General features: G+C 43.1%; 1 protein-coding gene across 1 annotated transcript in view; it reads right to left on the bottom strand.

Annotated features, from left to right (window-relative positions):
- The window catches only part of LOC147148616 (uncharacterized), a 36,027-nt gene extending 24,824 nt beyond the window's left edge, over positions 1-11,203 (bottom strand). Inside the window, exons 1-4 of the mRNA XM_086027495.1 lie at positions 10,929-11,203; positions 10,487-10,589; positions 7,375-7,397; positions 3,407-3,466 (exon numbers count right to left, since the gene is read on the bottom strand). Of these exons, the coding sequence (XP_085883621.1) occupies positions 3,407-3,466; positions 7,375-7,397; positions 10,487-10,589; positions 10,929-11,087 (345 nt within the window). The 5' untranslated portion in view covers positions 11,088-11,203. The remainder of the gene's footprint in view (positions 1-3,406; positions 3,467-7,374; positions 7,398-10,486; positions 10,590-10,928) is intronic.
- Between the last annotated feature and the right edge of the window lie 1,896 nt (positions 11,204-13,099).

Raw genomic sequence — 13,099 nt, 5'->3', positions numbered from 1 at the left:
ACAGTGCATGATGGGCTGCACTAAATTAGTTACACATACTTGGAAAAAAATCCTCCATAACCTCTTATATGTTAGAAGAATACACAATTTGTGGGTTACAGTGTTTGGCAGAGTGCGCTGTGCCATGCTGGGCGTTCCGGCGCCCTGCGGGCGTTTTCTTTTACATGCCTCTGGCGCACCTGACAATTTGGTGACAGAAAGTAGACTAGACTTTGGACCAGCTAAAAGCAGGTCTAAGTTGTGGCACCGATAGTGTAAGGCGATTTTGGTGGATTTGATATAAGTGCAGACAGACAGATTCTGCACTCCGCTGATATGTAGAGTGGATGTCAACATATTCCATTCATAAATGTGACAAAAGCTTGCATTAATCATCGTAGAAAAGTCAATTAATTGAATACATTGTTATTTATTGTATTTATTAAATCTACCTTCACTCATCTAGGAAAATACCAAAATAAGGAAAACTCCACACAAGCGCACAGCTAGAATGCACTTTGCCCTAGGCGTACGCAGGACACAAATAGGGCCCTATGTGCACTGAAAAAAAAGATCCTTTGGATTTAGTTAATTCGTACATCGGTCGCACATTATTGAAATGTGGGAAGCCAATGTAATTTTTCCGTGTTTTCCTCAAGAATAAACAAATGATATGTATGAGTTTAACACATTTTAATCATATGCAACCAAAAAGCAAGTACTTTTTTTTCAGTGCAACGCAGAACTTTAGCCATATTTGTGGAGTATTTTACAGTATCATGGAGGATATTTTGGTAATGATAAGATGAGCCGCAAATGTGTTATGCTATGAACGGAAGATAGCGTAGCTCTTAAAGAATAACCTTTTGTGACAGCGGGTAAATGAAGAAACAAAGAATGCCGTCCATATCCGTGGAGTATCTTCACTGTTGTTGTTCGCATTAAGTAAATCCAAAGGATTGTTTTTTTTCCGCGTTACAGCCCAACCCACCATCATGGTTTCCATATTTTGGAAACAACAAGACTTAATTACGCTACTTTAAAAATATTTTCTCTTTTTATCCTAATCTTAACTTCTTAGACATTGTTTGTTACAACTTTAGTAAACACACCACGTCATCCATATTTGTGACCTGTCCAACCAACATGGACACTATTTTGGCAACAACAGGATGGGCTGTAATTTGTTATGTTAGTTGTAAAAGCTGATTTTTCATTTTTTATTTCTAATCATAAACTTTTTGAAATTCTCACTTTTGTGACATGCAGCAAAAACGTGGTTAGGTGTTTTTAATCAAGAGAACTAGCACTGCCACTGCACAATAAAACTGAATGTAAAGAAATAAACTGGCTTTATACAGTGTCATTTCTCTACATACTGTAATTTTCGAGTGATGGGTGTGCGCCTTTAAGGGGCATGGGCTAGTGAACGACATTGGGTTGACCACTTATATAGTCTGCATGTGAGTGTCTGGGTGGGGGTTGTGGCCTACAGCAGCTCCTTGCGAGTGTTCTCATTTTTTAGTGTGTGTGTTTGACTGTACCCGTCGACTAGTAATGCTCACTAATTAGAATGAGCTAAATTAGTCAAGTATGCTAAAAACACACAACGGATATGTCTGTATTTGTCAGTAACTGGAGCCACTCTTGTGCAACAGCAAACAGGACGCTAAACAAGGCATTAAGGCGGGAAATCAACCCAAACATATTTTTTAAGAATATATTCTATGCATGTCCACTAGTTGAAACAAGGCATTCTGATAAATATTGCGTTTGTGGAATAAGAGTTAATCCACCCGTTTTTAGCCATCTCTGTGGGCGGCCATTTTGTCACTTCTGTCAACTGAAAATGATATCACATCTGCTCAGGGCTCAGATAACGACCAGTCACGGCTCACCTGTTTTCTGAAGGTGAGCCATGATTAATCATGGTCGACCAATCATGGCTCACCTTCAGAAAACAGGTGAGCCGTGACTGGTCGTTATCTGGGCCCTGAGCAACTTCGATGTCATCTTCAGTCGATAGAAATGACAAAATGGCCGCCCCTTGATATGGCTAAAAAAGGGTGGATTTTGCTGCTTAACTCATATTTCACAAACACAATATTCATCAAAATGCCGTGTTTCAACTAGTGGGCGTGCTGGGAACATATTCTTGAAAAAAATATGTTTGGGTTGATTTTCGTTTTAAGGCTCGTTTTGGCAATAGTGAGTTCTCACCTTATCCAAGAAAGTTAGATTTTTGTTCCGTTTGGCAGTTTTTTGCCAGGATGTGCAATTGGATATTACATGCACCACATAATTGTCCTAAAATTAGCCTGATTTTTTTGGACCCGAAGCCTGACATCTGTTACTTTTAACAGTTATAGTAAGCGAAATCCCAGTACCTCTAACACACAGGTGTCAAGTTCAAATTTCAGATTTGGCAGACTAAAGCAAATCTAGTGTGCGTTCTCCATGTATCTTGTTAAATGGGTTTGTTCCTCTGATTTTGGCTGAAAACTGTACCAAAATTGCAATTTTTCTTCATTTTCAACAAACCTTTCAAGCATTTCCTCCACTAAATCCCTTCTTAACATAAATTGAAGTAGTTGTATGCAGATGTGACTAAACATACAGGACTTGGTTTGTTCTTTTCATTTTAGCTGCATGAAAACTGTGCCAAAGTATAGCATTTTTTTCTTGACTTAATAGAAATTACAACCTTTTCCACTACATCCTTCTTAATGTGAATTGACCTGCAATTATTTCCTGAGGTGACTACTTTTACGACTTTTATGTTTGTTCTCATTTTGGCAGAAAATCTCAACCAAAATTGCTAACTTTGTTCAAATTGAAAAACACTTCAAGCATATTTGAATTTATTACAATCTTAACACAAATTGAACAATAGTTGTACTATAGCCTTCTAACACTGAAGGTGCATTTGCATTTATATAACGACACTGTGGCCCGTGACAAAAATGACTTTGACACCCCTCCTCAGGCACAATTGAACTCAAATCTATTTGTGTAGATTTCAGTCAGTTTTGTGAAAAAAACAAAAAACAAATCAAGATTTTAAGTGACGCCAAAATAGCTCTCAGTACATTTCACTGCGTATCATTAGAGCGTCACATTAGTCACGTGACAATGCTTGTCTTTTCAATCAGTTTATAAACGCGTGTGTCGAGCACGCGCGCACACACGCTTGCTTTGCAGCGTCCATTTTGTAACCAACTGACCATCATGAGTTTATAATCCAATTACACTACTATACATAACTTGAATTGATTGAAGTTCATCTCAAACGTACATGGGGTGGAAAGAAACTCGTGACGACGTCAATTCCTTTACACACGAATCGTCGAACCTTCCCGGGGCTTGCGCAATATACCTCGCGCAGAGAAGGACAACGTCACATCCAAACACGCGCATCATGGCTCACCTGTACACGACTGGATCGGCCTCCTGGTTCGTGGTCTTGGGCTTTGCATTTCCTCCTCACCTGCGAGACACGACAGACACGCACGGTAAGAAGTTTTTGCAAGTGGTCGTGCGTGAGCGTGTGTGTTTTGCACTCAGCTTTCTCTATGACGTCACTCGTTTAGAAGAGCTCATTTGTTTGCTTTACGCACGTCTATCGTTTTATCTCGTGAGTGTTTTTAATGGCAAAGTATTGCTGGAGGTCAACCGTGGGGATTATATATGGTTAAACTATTTGGTACCCTCGTTAGAACTCAAAATGCCATCGTCATAATGTTCTCGCATGTTTGTCACGTGTCTTTTTTTTTTTTCAATTCAATGCACTTGAAGTGGTGACGCACGTGCAGTTTTCATCCTTCAGCTGTTAACCTCACATATATATTATCAGTCAACTTTCCGCATGGCTGTCACGTATCTTCGTCAATATAGCTGTTAGTTCATGTTTTAGTGTTTAATTGTATTACGTTGTTTTAACTGTCTTTGTTTTCAGATGTCCGATTTTTCCTTTGTGCACAGCGATGTATGCTGGTTGTTTTTCAAGTGCTCTCTAAAGTTTCTAAAATCTCTCATCGTAAATCCTATATCATATTCATGTCATTAAACTATCTGCATTTTCATTATGGGGACTGCCTTTAAGTTTTTTGGGGGGGATTCTTTGCCCTTATCACATTATCTGTGTGTCATGTGTCTTTTTTTCCAATGTATTGCAGTTAAAAACATCTGCCCTCATCATAATATCAATACATTTCAGAATTTTCAATATAGGGAATATTTACACCTTATTTTTGGTACTGTTCTGCTGGACATCTAATCGCACTTAATGTTGTTGATGGTGACGATGTAGATGATGCGTTGACGGGACAGTTGACGTCACTAAGCGACCAATCACGGCGTTCTTGTGACTCTTTTGTTTATGCCTGTGCAGTGGTGCACGCCACGCGTGATCGGTGTGATGGGGGGGGGAGTGGTGCTTTCGCGTGCACGTTGGCTGTTAAAAGGGCCATCTCAACATATTATGCGCTTATTATTGCTCACTTTATATGTTGCACTTTTTTGGAATTGGTCAGGTGGTGGTCGTGGCGTGCACACGTGTACTTGTGTGTGTGGTGTGGTGAGGGTTGAAGGAGGGAGGTGTTGCTTGAGGTGCGTTCACTCCTATTCATAAAACGCCATTGCGAGTGGGGTGGGCTTATATCACACACCTTTTTTCCAACCCTCTTGTTATGTTTGCTTCTTTGCTATAAAAACATGTTGCACGTCATAAGAAAAGAAATGTAAATACATAAAAGAATAACAAGAAGGCAAGGTTAACGTTTTTCAAATGTAAGGTTTGATTTTTAAACTTTACAAAGGGTCAATTTGACATAACAGGAGGGCTAAGGGAGGTCCGAACAAAGTTACTTTAAGGGGAGCTTGGTGTGTATTTGACTCACAAAGTTGGTGTTTTGTCGAACTAAATAAAACATTTGTACAGTGAAGCATGCGGGAGTTAAAGTAAAAGTCAAGAGGAATTAAAAAAAAGTGTGGAAAAAAAGTGTGTGAAGGGGAGTGAGGATTGTAAATAAAGCCGACAATAAGATGACGAAAAAGTGCAGGGGTCCCACTTTAGTGCAAACAATACGAGTAAATGAAGACGAAACCCTGAAGAATGGAAAAAAATGACACAGAAAAGACGGAAGAGAAAGAAAAAAAAGCGAGCGAGAAGCGTGCATGTAAGGGGAAATTCCACGAGTGGCCGCGATGAATTCCAGCCTCCCGATGTGTCGTCGATGTTGGCGGCGGCGAGTGCGCCCCCCGCGAATGCTTTTTGGGGTAAGGGCTTCCCAGATGCATAGCTCAGAACAGCAAGCCCAGACCGCAAAAAGATTCGCGAAGAGCAATTTCTTTGATGTTGTTGTTGTTGGTTTTTTTTTTGGTTTTTTGTTGTTGTTTTTTTTGTTTTGTTTTAGGTTTTTTTGCTGGGGTGCTCCTCCGTGACTTCTGCTGCCGTGAATCTCCCCCTCGCTTTCCTGCACTCCACTCGAGTGTATCTCCAGCTATATTGCCATCACACATGCGCACGCACACACCCGCGCGCACGCACACGCTCTTAAATGAAAATAGCAGGAATAAGATAAGGGAATCTCCGCAATTTGAGAGCTGTCCGCGGTCCTTTTCGTTCTCCTTCTCTCCACTGGAAGCTGTTTGCATGCCACTAAATGCATGCATTCCCCTAAATTTTTCATCCCTTCGCTCTGTATAGTGTTGGAGGAGATGCTGCTGCTTGTTTTTTGTTGCTGCTGCTGCTGCTGCTACTGCAGCCGCTCCGTGCGAGGAGGGAGCCAGGCTGTAGACTGCTGGCAATAAATAGAGCGCAGGGGAGGCGTGCGATTGGTGCGCGGACGAGCTCGTCATCAGCCAATCGCAGTCTCGCTCGAATAGGGACCCCCCTTTTTGAAAAAAAAAAAAAAAAAAAAAAAAAAGAGTGTTGGGGGGGGGATGACGAGTGGTGGTGGGGTAAACAATTTGTGATCAATATCAATGATAGAGGGATCGGGCAAGTTACTGGAGCTTTTTTTTTTTTTTACACATGCAAATTAAATTAGGAGTTAGGCAGGAGGGGAGGGTAAGGGGGGACAGCTAAACCAATCAAAACACTGCAATGCAAAGTGTCCACGCAGCATCCAAACAATACTGGTGTAGAGAGGAGGGGGAAGAACTTCATAAACTTACTTGCTTCCTTTCCCAAATAAAGCAATTTAAGCGCCCCTGTAAACTTTCCCTTAGTGAGCCCACGCACAACAAGCTAGTCTAGTTTCTTCATGTCGGGATTTATTTTGGACATGGTTGGCTATTTTTTTAAGATGATGGTAATGGTGGTGGTGGTCTTATTATTTGCAAGCCAGTCAGTCACGATTCCCCCCCCCCCCCCCCTGCCGTCTGGGCTCATGCACAGTGACTGCCTCTCTCCTGACGCAGCCAGCCAGAGCGCACGATGCCCACGTCACGACGGAGCGGGATGAGATATGCACCACCCCGCCCCCCTTTTTTCCTCCCCTTCCTCCCGTCCACTCAGCTTTCCCGCGCTTTACCTAATGCAGAATTAACAAAAAAAAATAAAATAAAAAAATATTGCATGGAAGAAATAGAAACGAAGGGGTAGGTTGGGTCGTTATCAGCCCTTTTCTCTAGCCATTCACTTGGCGACCTCATTCACAGTGAACTCGGTCGGCGAAAATAGCAAAACTCGCAAGAACCTCCCTCTTGCGCGCCCTGCTGGTCACCTGCGGGAAGAACCACAGTAAGGACAGCTCGCGGAGCTCAAGCTGGAGAGTTCGGCGCGGGTGGTCGGAGAATTTGACGCTCCCGACCCCAATAATTAAACGCACTACAAAATAATGAGATATGTGAATTGGAAGATAAATGGAATAGTGGGTTCCTAATATTCTGCATGGGGGGAAATCTCGTTCTCTCTCTGACACACACACACAAACACACGCGCGCGCACACACGTTGAAAACAAGATCACTACCGCCACTTGGCGTGCGATCACACGGATCAGCACCACTGACGATGGATAGCTCCCGGGTCTCCCCTCTCTCTCTCTGCGGCTCCTTTTTCTTCCTCTGCCCCCCTCCTCCACCTCCATGCATGTGTGCGTGTGCATAGACACTTAAAAATAAGAAGCCGGGGAACCCCCCGCACCCCTTCTGTCTCATACACACACATTGAATAGAGACAGAGCAGACAAAGGGGTAAGGAGGGAGGTGTTCGAGGGCGGGGGGGCGGGGGGGTCTCACAGCGTGGAAGGAGGGCGAGGGTGATTCCAAGCCTGCAGGAAGTGTGCGCGGTTGCCATTCCCGCACACGAAACACGATAGTGGGTGAAAAGGGGGGGGGGGGGGGGGGGGGGGACGAAAAAGGTACAGCATGCACGTTCGATGTCACTCACCTGGCTGCGTTCGAGTCCACCTCCTAAAAACACAAACATATTTATTTGGTCAAGATTTTGTTTTCAAGCCCTGAAGAAAATCTACAAGTTACTCTGGGATCGCCTGACTGACACCCCGCCGCACGCCCCCGCCCCCCCCCCTTTTTTTTTTTCAAAGATCGCTGTTTGTGGAGCATGCAAAACTAACTATAGTCTATTTTTAGCAGAAGACAGGCATGTTACGTGAAGCCACATGCAAATGAGCCCTCCACAAGTGTGCAGGAGTGCCGCCGCTGTTTGTTGCACCTATGCAGCATGTTGTTTTTTTTTTTTGGTTGATGTTGTTGTCCACTCTCTAGCAAGCAACTCCAAACACCCACCATGCCGATGATGATGATGACGATGATGATGATGGTGATGATGATGAAGGCAGTCTACCTGGCACGACGCTCCTCCACGAGTGGAACTGTCCTCTTTTTTTAAAAAATTTCTACAAAAACAAAACCTCTCGTGTATAGTCGAGCAAATAATCTAAAGCTGCTTCGCTGACGAGACTAGAAGCAACCCCTCTGCAAAAAAATAAATAAAAAGCAGTTTTTCTTTTTTTTAAGGGGGGTGGCTGAGGAGGGCTGAAGGGCTGCGTCAGTTACTAGGCATTGACGTCACGTTCAGATTCTCGCACTTTTTTTCCCCTCCGCCCCGTGGAGCCTGCTTGGAAAGATGCTGCTTGCTATGCTGCCCTCCTGCGTGTGAGCGGAAAAAAGGCCAAAAAAAAAAAAAAACATGTGGATCATGTGATATTTAGCTCTGCTTATAGATTTGTAAAAATAGAAATAATTAAAAAAAAAACTAAGTCGTCTCTTTGTGTGAACAGCTCCATGGGCGTTAACTAAACATCAAAACAACATAATGCAAGCTATATACGCGTGGAATTGCACTAGTGGATGCTTTTGGGGGGCTGAGGAGTGGAGTGGTCCAAAGTAGACAGAGTGACCCAACAAAAGGTGGTTCCGACAATAAGTGAGGAGAGGAAAGGCAAGACAAGGCAAGGCAAGGGGGGAGCAAAAGGGCTGCGCCCGTCGCATCGGTTGGTGCTATTTTTAGCCCCGCCTGTGGGCCAACTGTACACGGCGAGTGTGCGTGGACGCGCACGCGCAAATCATGAAAAATACACGTCAGTCTTACTTGCTTTCCTTTGATGCCCCTCCCCCACTCCCGAGGGAAAAGAAGAGCCAATGGGATAAATGTGTGTGACGTCACCGTGGACACACACGCAGGACACTTCGTGGGATGGGGAGGAGGGGAAAAAATTCCCTCAATCAACCAGGGAACACGCTTATCAATGGGACTTGCAGCCCAGAGGGCAAAGGTGCAGTGCTGTGGGTGGCCGCATGGTGTCGACAAACTCGCCTGAGAGATAACACTGAAAACTCGTCAGAAGAAGAAAATAATTCCAAACGACACTAAGTACGTTTGTTTGAGAGCGTTGGGGGATGAAAAATTAGGCAACGTTATAAATATATCTTTTTTAAATGTTTAAGTTAAGATATTATTACTCGTGTTAAAAAGAATATTGTTAAAACTCTCTAAATATTTAAACATCTTCAAAAACAAAAAGCAGACGTCAAACATAAAAAACAGAAATATTATATTAAAATGTAATTAAATAAATAATAATATAGCACAAAAACGATAACTTCTAGATATTACAACCACACAATGCATTTGGGAAGAAATTTGAATATTTCAGCCTTTCAACAAAATATAGAGAAAAATACAGTAAATTAAATCTTAAATTTAAATAAAAATAAAATATTAACAATACTGAGGCAGAAATTGTAAATATTTCAACCATACAATGACAATACAGTACTGTATATTCTTCAGCCCTTGCATAAAAAATAAAGGCAGGAAATTGCAGAAATATATTTCCAAACAGATTTACAAAAAGAAAAATATTGCGAAAAAAAATCTTTGACCAAACACTTTTAAACACAGAGATGAAACAAATATTTTTTAAAGTTGCTTTTGTGTAAACAACCTTACTAAAAGTAAGGAAATGCGGACATGGGTGTTTTTTTGTTTTATTTTAACACATTAGGTACCAGACTTTTTCAAACCCTCTGTGAAATGACATAAATATGTCATTGGGATAGAATAAGTTAATAACACATAAAGAAAAGAAAATATTCCAAATTTCACTTTCAAAAATAGGAGCAAATATTGAAAACCACCAATCCAAAAACTAAGGAAAATAAAATAACTAAAGAATCAATACTTATATAGAAATTCAAGAAAAATCAGGAAAAACTACTTGAAAATTGTATGTAATCACACAGTGCCCTCAAATATTGGTTGCAGAGAGTGATCTTTGGGACATTGTAAAATCATAACCAAAGTAATCTACCTTATGGATGTAATATTGTTATTTAATTCCCGCCAGTCCGCCAACTTACGCTACTAAACAATCACGTGGAAGAATCAAGAGGGGTGGTGCAGCCCAGCCCACGCGGTACTCAATGTTCCACAGCAACATGCTGCTGCTGATGCTGCTGTTGACTTTCTCACTTTGCTGCTGACTTTTTACAACGCTTATCTATGCTTCTATTTTTAAAACGAGGGGTGGCCTTTTTCCCAAAGCAAAGCACTTAGACAAAATAAAGTACTATTAAACAAACAAATGGCGGCGTCACCGCTGAACAAATGTATTACAAGATTGTTTTTTCCTAACCTGCCTTGTGTGCTTCCTGCTTGTTTTTGCCGAGCGGCACGGCGGAGGATCCCCCGGCATGTGAACAACACTCCTACGCATCACTGCAGCCTCATGCGTCCTCGCTCTCTCTCTCTCATTCTTCCCTCTCTCTCGTGGAGTGTCTGCAAAATCATGCAAAGATTCCTTAGACCCCCCCCCCCACCCCCAAACCTCTCCGCCAAGATGGATCGACATGTTCACCTAAATCCACTCGGCAACCACGTCAAGTTAGTGCTGAAATTGCCCGGATGAAAGATGGAGGAGGAAGGGGAGGGATTGAAGGGGGGGGGGGGGGGGATCTAAGACCACAGGATGTCCTCCAAAGAAATAAAAAGATGCACACATGGTCAAACTTTCTGGACTACAAATGGAAGCACTTACCCTTAAAACTGTGTGTAGCTTTAGGGGAGGGGGGATAAAAGAGAGAAGAAGGAGGTGGGGGGGTGTAGGAAATCAGGTCACTCCGGTGCCGATGCTTCTTCTCCTGGCTCGGATGCAAGTGTTTGCCGGCATTGCCATTCCCGATTCAGCGAGGGGAAAAAAGGAGGTGGGGGGGTGATGTTGGAGGTATAGAGGGGTGGGGGGGTGGAGGATAGGGAGAAGTGGTTGGGGGGCAGAGTTACAAATATGAGGCAGCGCGCCAAATCAGAGAACAGGAGGTGGGGAGGGGGGGATTTGGGGAGAAGCACGATTCACCTCAGTGTGTGTGTGTGTGTGTGTGTGTGTGTGTTTCCAGACAGAGATGGGACACGAGAAGAAGAAAAAGCATGGAAACCCGCCACCCAGGGAGGGATGGAGGAGAGGGGGTCACGCCGAGTCTTACCCAGAAAAGAGGCTCTACGCCTAGGCTGTAGAGAAAGGATGCCAGCCCAAATTTCAGTCTGTGTGCGCGTGCACACGTTTGTGTGTGTATGTGTGTGCTTCCAGACAGCTTGAAGGGGCACGACAAAAAAAAAAGTATACTTTCATGGAAACCCTCCATCCGGGGAAGAACGGAGAATAGGGTGCGGTGGGTCACAGGCAAGTTGCACCCAGAAACAAGGCACCACGGCTGGGCTGGAGAGAGGCACGATATCAGCCTCTGTGTGGAGCTGCAAAAAAAAACAAAAAAAACCCCTCTTTCTCTCTAGCTGTCACTCTCCATGAGTCTCTCTCTCTCCGGCAGCGTGTTATTGACCTGCATTGACGTCATTGCGTCATTAGGTATCCCTTAGAAACACTGACTTTCAAAAATAGTATCAAATTAATTCAGCTCACAAGCAGAGAGAGAGAGAGAGAGAGACAGACAGACAGAGGAAGGGAGCGTTTAAGGTCGGGGTGTTTTGGGGTGATGTTTTATCACCCAAATAGCCCACCATCATCATCCTACACATACACACAGACACGCACAAACCAATGAGATTCCACATTGGGATGCAAACAGATGGCGCTACAATTATCTTTGGGGTCAAAAATGTCAGCATGAAAACATCTCTATGATGTACGTCTCTCTCTCTCTCTCTCTCTCTCTCTCTCTTTCGAGCTGATCTAAAAATATCTCCCAGCCTTCCCTGCCGACCATGTTCAACAATGCGGTCTCCCCGTTTAACCTTAAGGCTGAGGGAAATGGGAACACCTTCTGGACCCCCGATGGTGAGGAACAATGATAACAACGTCATAAGACTCAGGACCATTGTTGAAAAGAATTGTTACTATAAAAAAAACAAAAAACAAAGATTGAAACAAAAGAGTACTAATGATGACAGAATGTGTGATAAGCATAGAAAGGGTGTGTCCATTGTTACCAAAATAACTTATCTGGAGTATACCATTTTCTGGCACCTATCCATCTGGGGTACTAAGCGAAATTGGAAGGGTTTGCTGATTGGTGGGCAGAGAACAGTCAAGCTGCCTGCCGCTGCTGTCGATTGGGGCAACTGGCTCATCTTTGTCAACGCCAATAGCTGTCACCACGCTATGATGTCATGCTATGATGTCATGCTATGATGTCACACGGTTTCTGTCGTGGACACAGCGATAGGTCATTTTACAACAACAAACAGGATGTGCTATCCAGAAAGTAGTTGGTTACAAATGAATGATGGATCGGCAGATCGGGAGCTGTCTGTGGTTCTGAACTGTGTCGCTACGGTGTATCTTCTTTGTAACAGGAAGACAAGCTATGCTGATATTTTGTCTTCCCGTTCTTGAATTGACTATTCTCTGTGCACCAAACACACATCTGGTATCTCGCTTTTCTGGTACTCTTTCACTGGGCCTGGAACTCCAACAAAGGGATGTCAAAACAAGATTTGGAACCCTATTGTTATATTATCTTTCTAGGTGTGTTGGTCCTACATTTATGTTGGAATATCCATCACTTAGGGCATTATGACACTGCCACATAAATGCTATTCATTAGCCCACTCGCCTATGACTTGTTCCGTTATGTGTTAGCATTAGCATTAAGACAGCAGACCTGAAGTGGAAGCTAGGAATGGGCAACTGGCAGCCCGTAGGACCACACTCCGAGTGCCCCCTTGATTGAGGCAAATGGGGGGGGGGGAATCCCCAACCTAAAAAATCCCCAAATATGAAAAATATTGAAAAATGAAGAAAAAGAAGTGACTATGCGAATCTGTGGGTGCCGGACTGCGACTACTCAAGGGTCGACTGTAGTTTTAAGTTGTAGTGTCACCAATCATCACTGAATGGCAGACATGTCTTAGTTGTGCTTATACTGGGTTCTATACTGCCCTATATAACAACTTGAGCAGGCCGAATCATTTTTTGCGAATTTCGAATGATATACAGGACAAACATATTACTTCTATTATGTTAAAATTTTGAGGTAGCTGTTTTTTTGGGGGGTGAAAAAAACGTACAACAGTTTCAGATTTTTTTTCTGTCAAGATGTGGTATTGAGTGTATATTATTGAGAAATAAAAGTAACTAAAATTAGCGCACTGTGAGACAGACGTGCTAACCAGTCAACCACCGTGACGCCCTCACACA

The sequence above is a fragment of the Filicampus tigris genome, chromosome 4 (assembly GCF_054856515.1).
Source record: "Filicampus tigris isolate MCC_2025a chromosome 4, RoL_Ftig_1.0, whole genome shotgun sequence".
Taxonomy (NCBI): Eukaryota; Metazoa; Chordata; class Actinopteri; order Syngnathiformes; family Syngnathidae; genus Filicampus; species Filicampus tigris.
The sequence above is the reverse complement of the archived record's forward strand: the minus strand, read 5'-3'. Positions and strand labels throughout refer to the sequence as shown.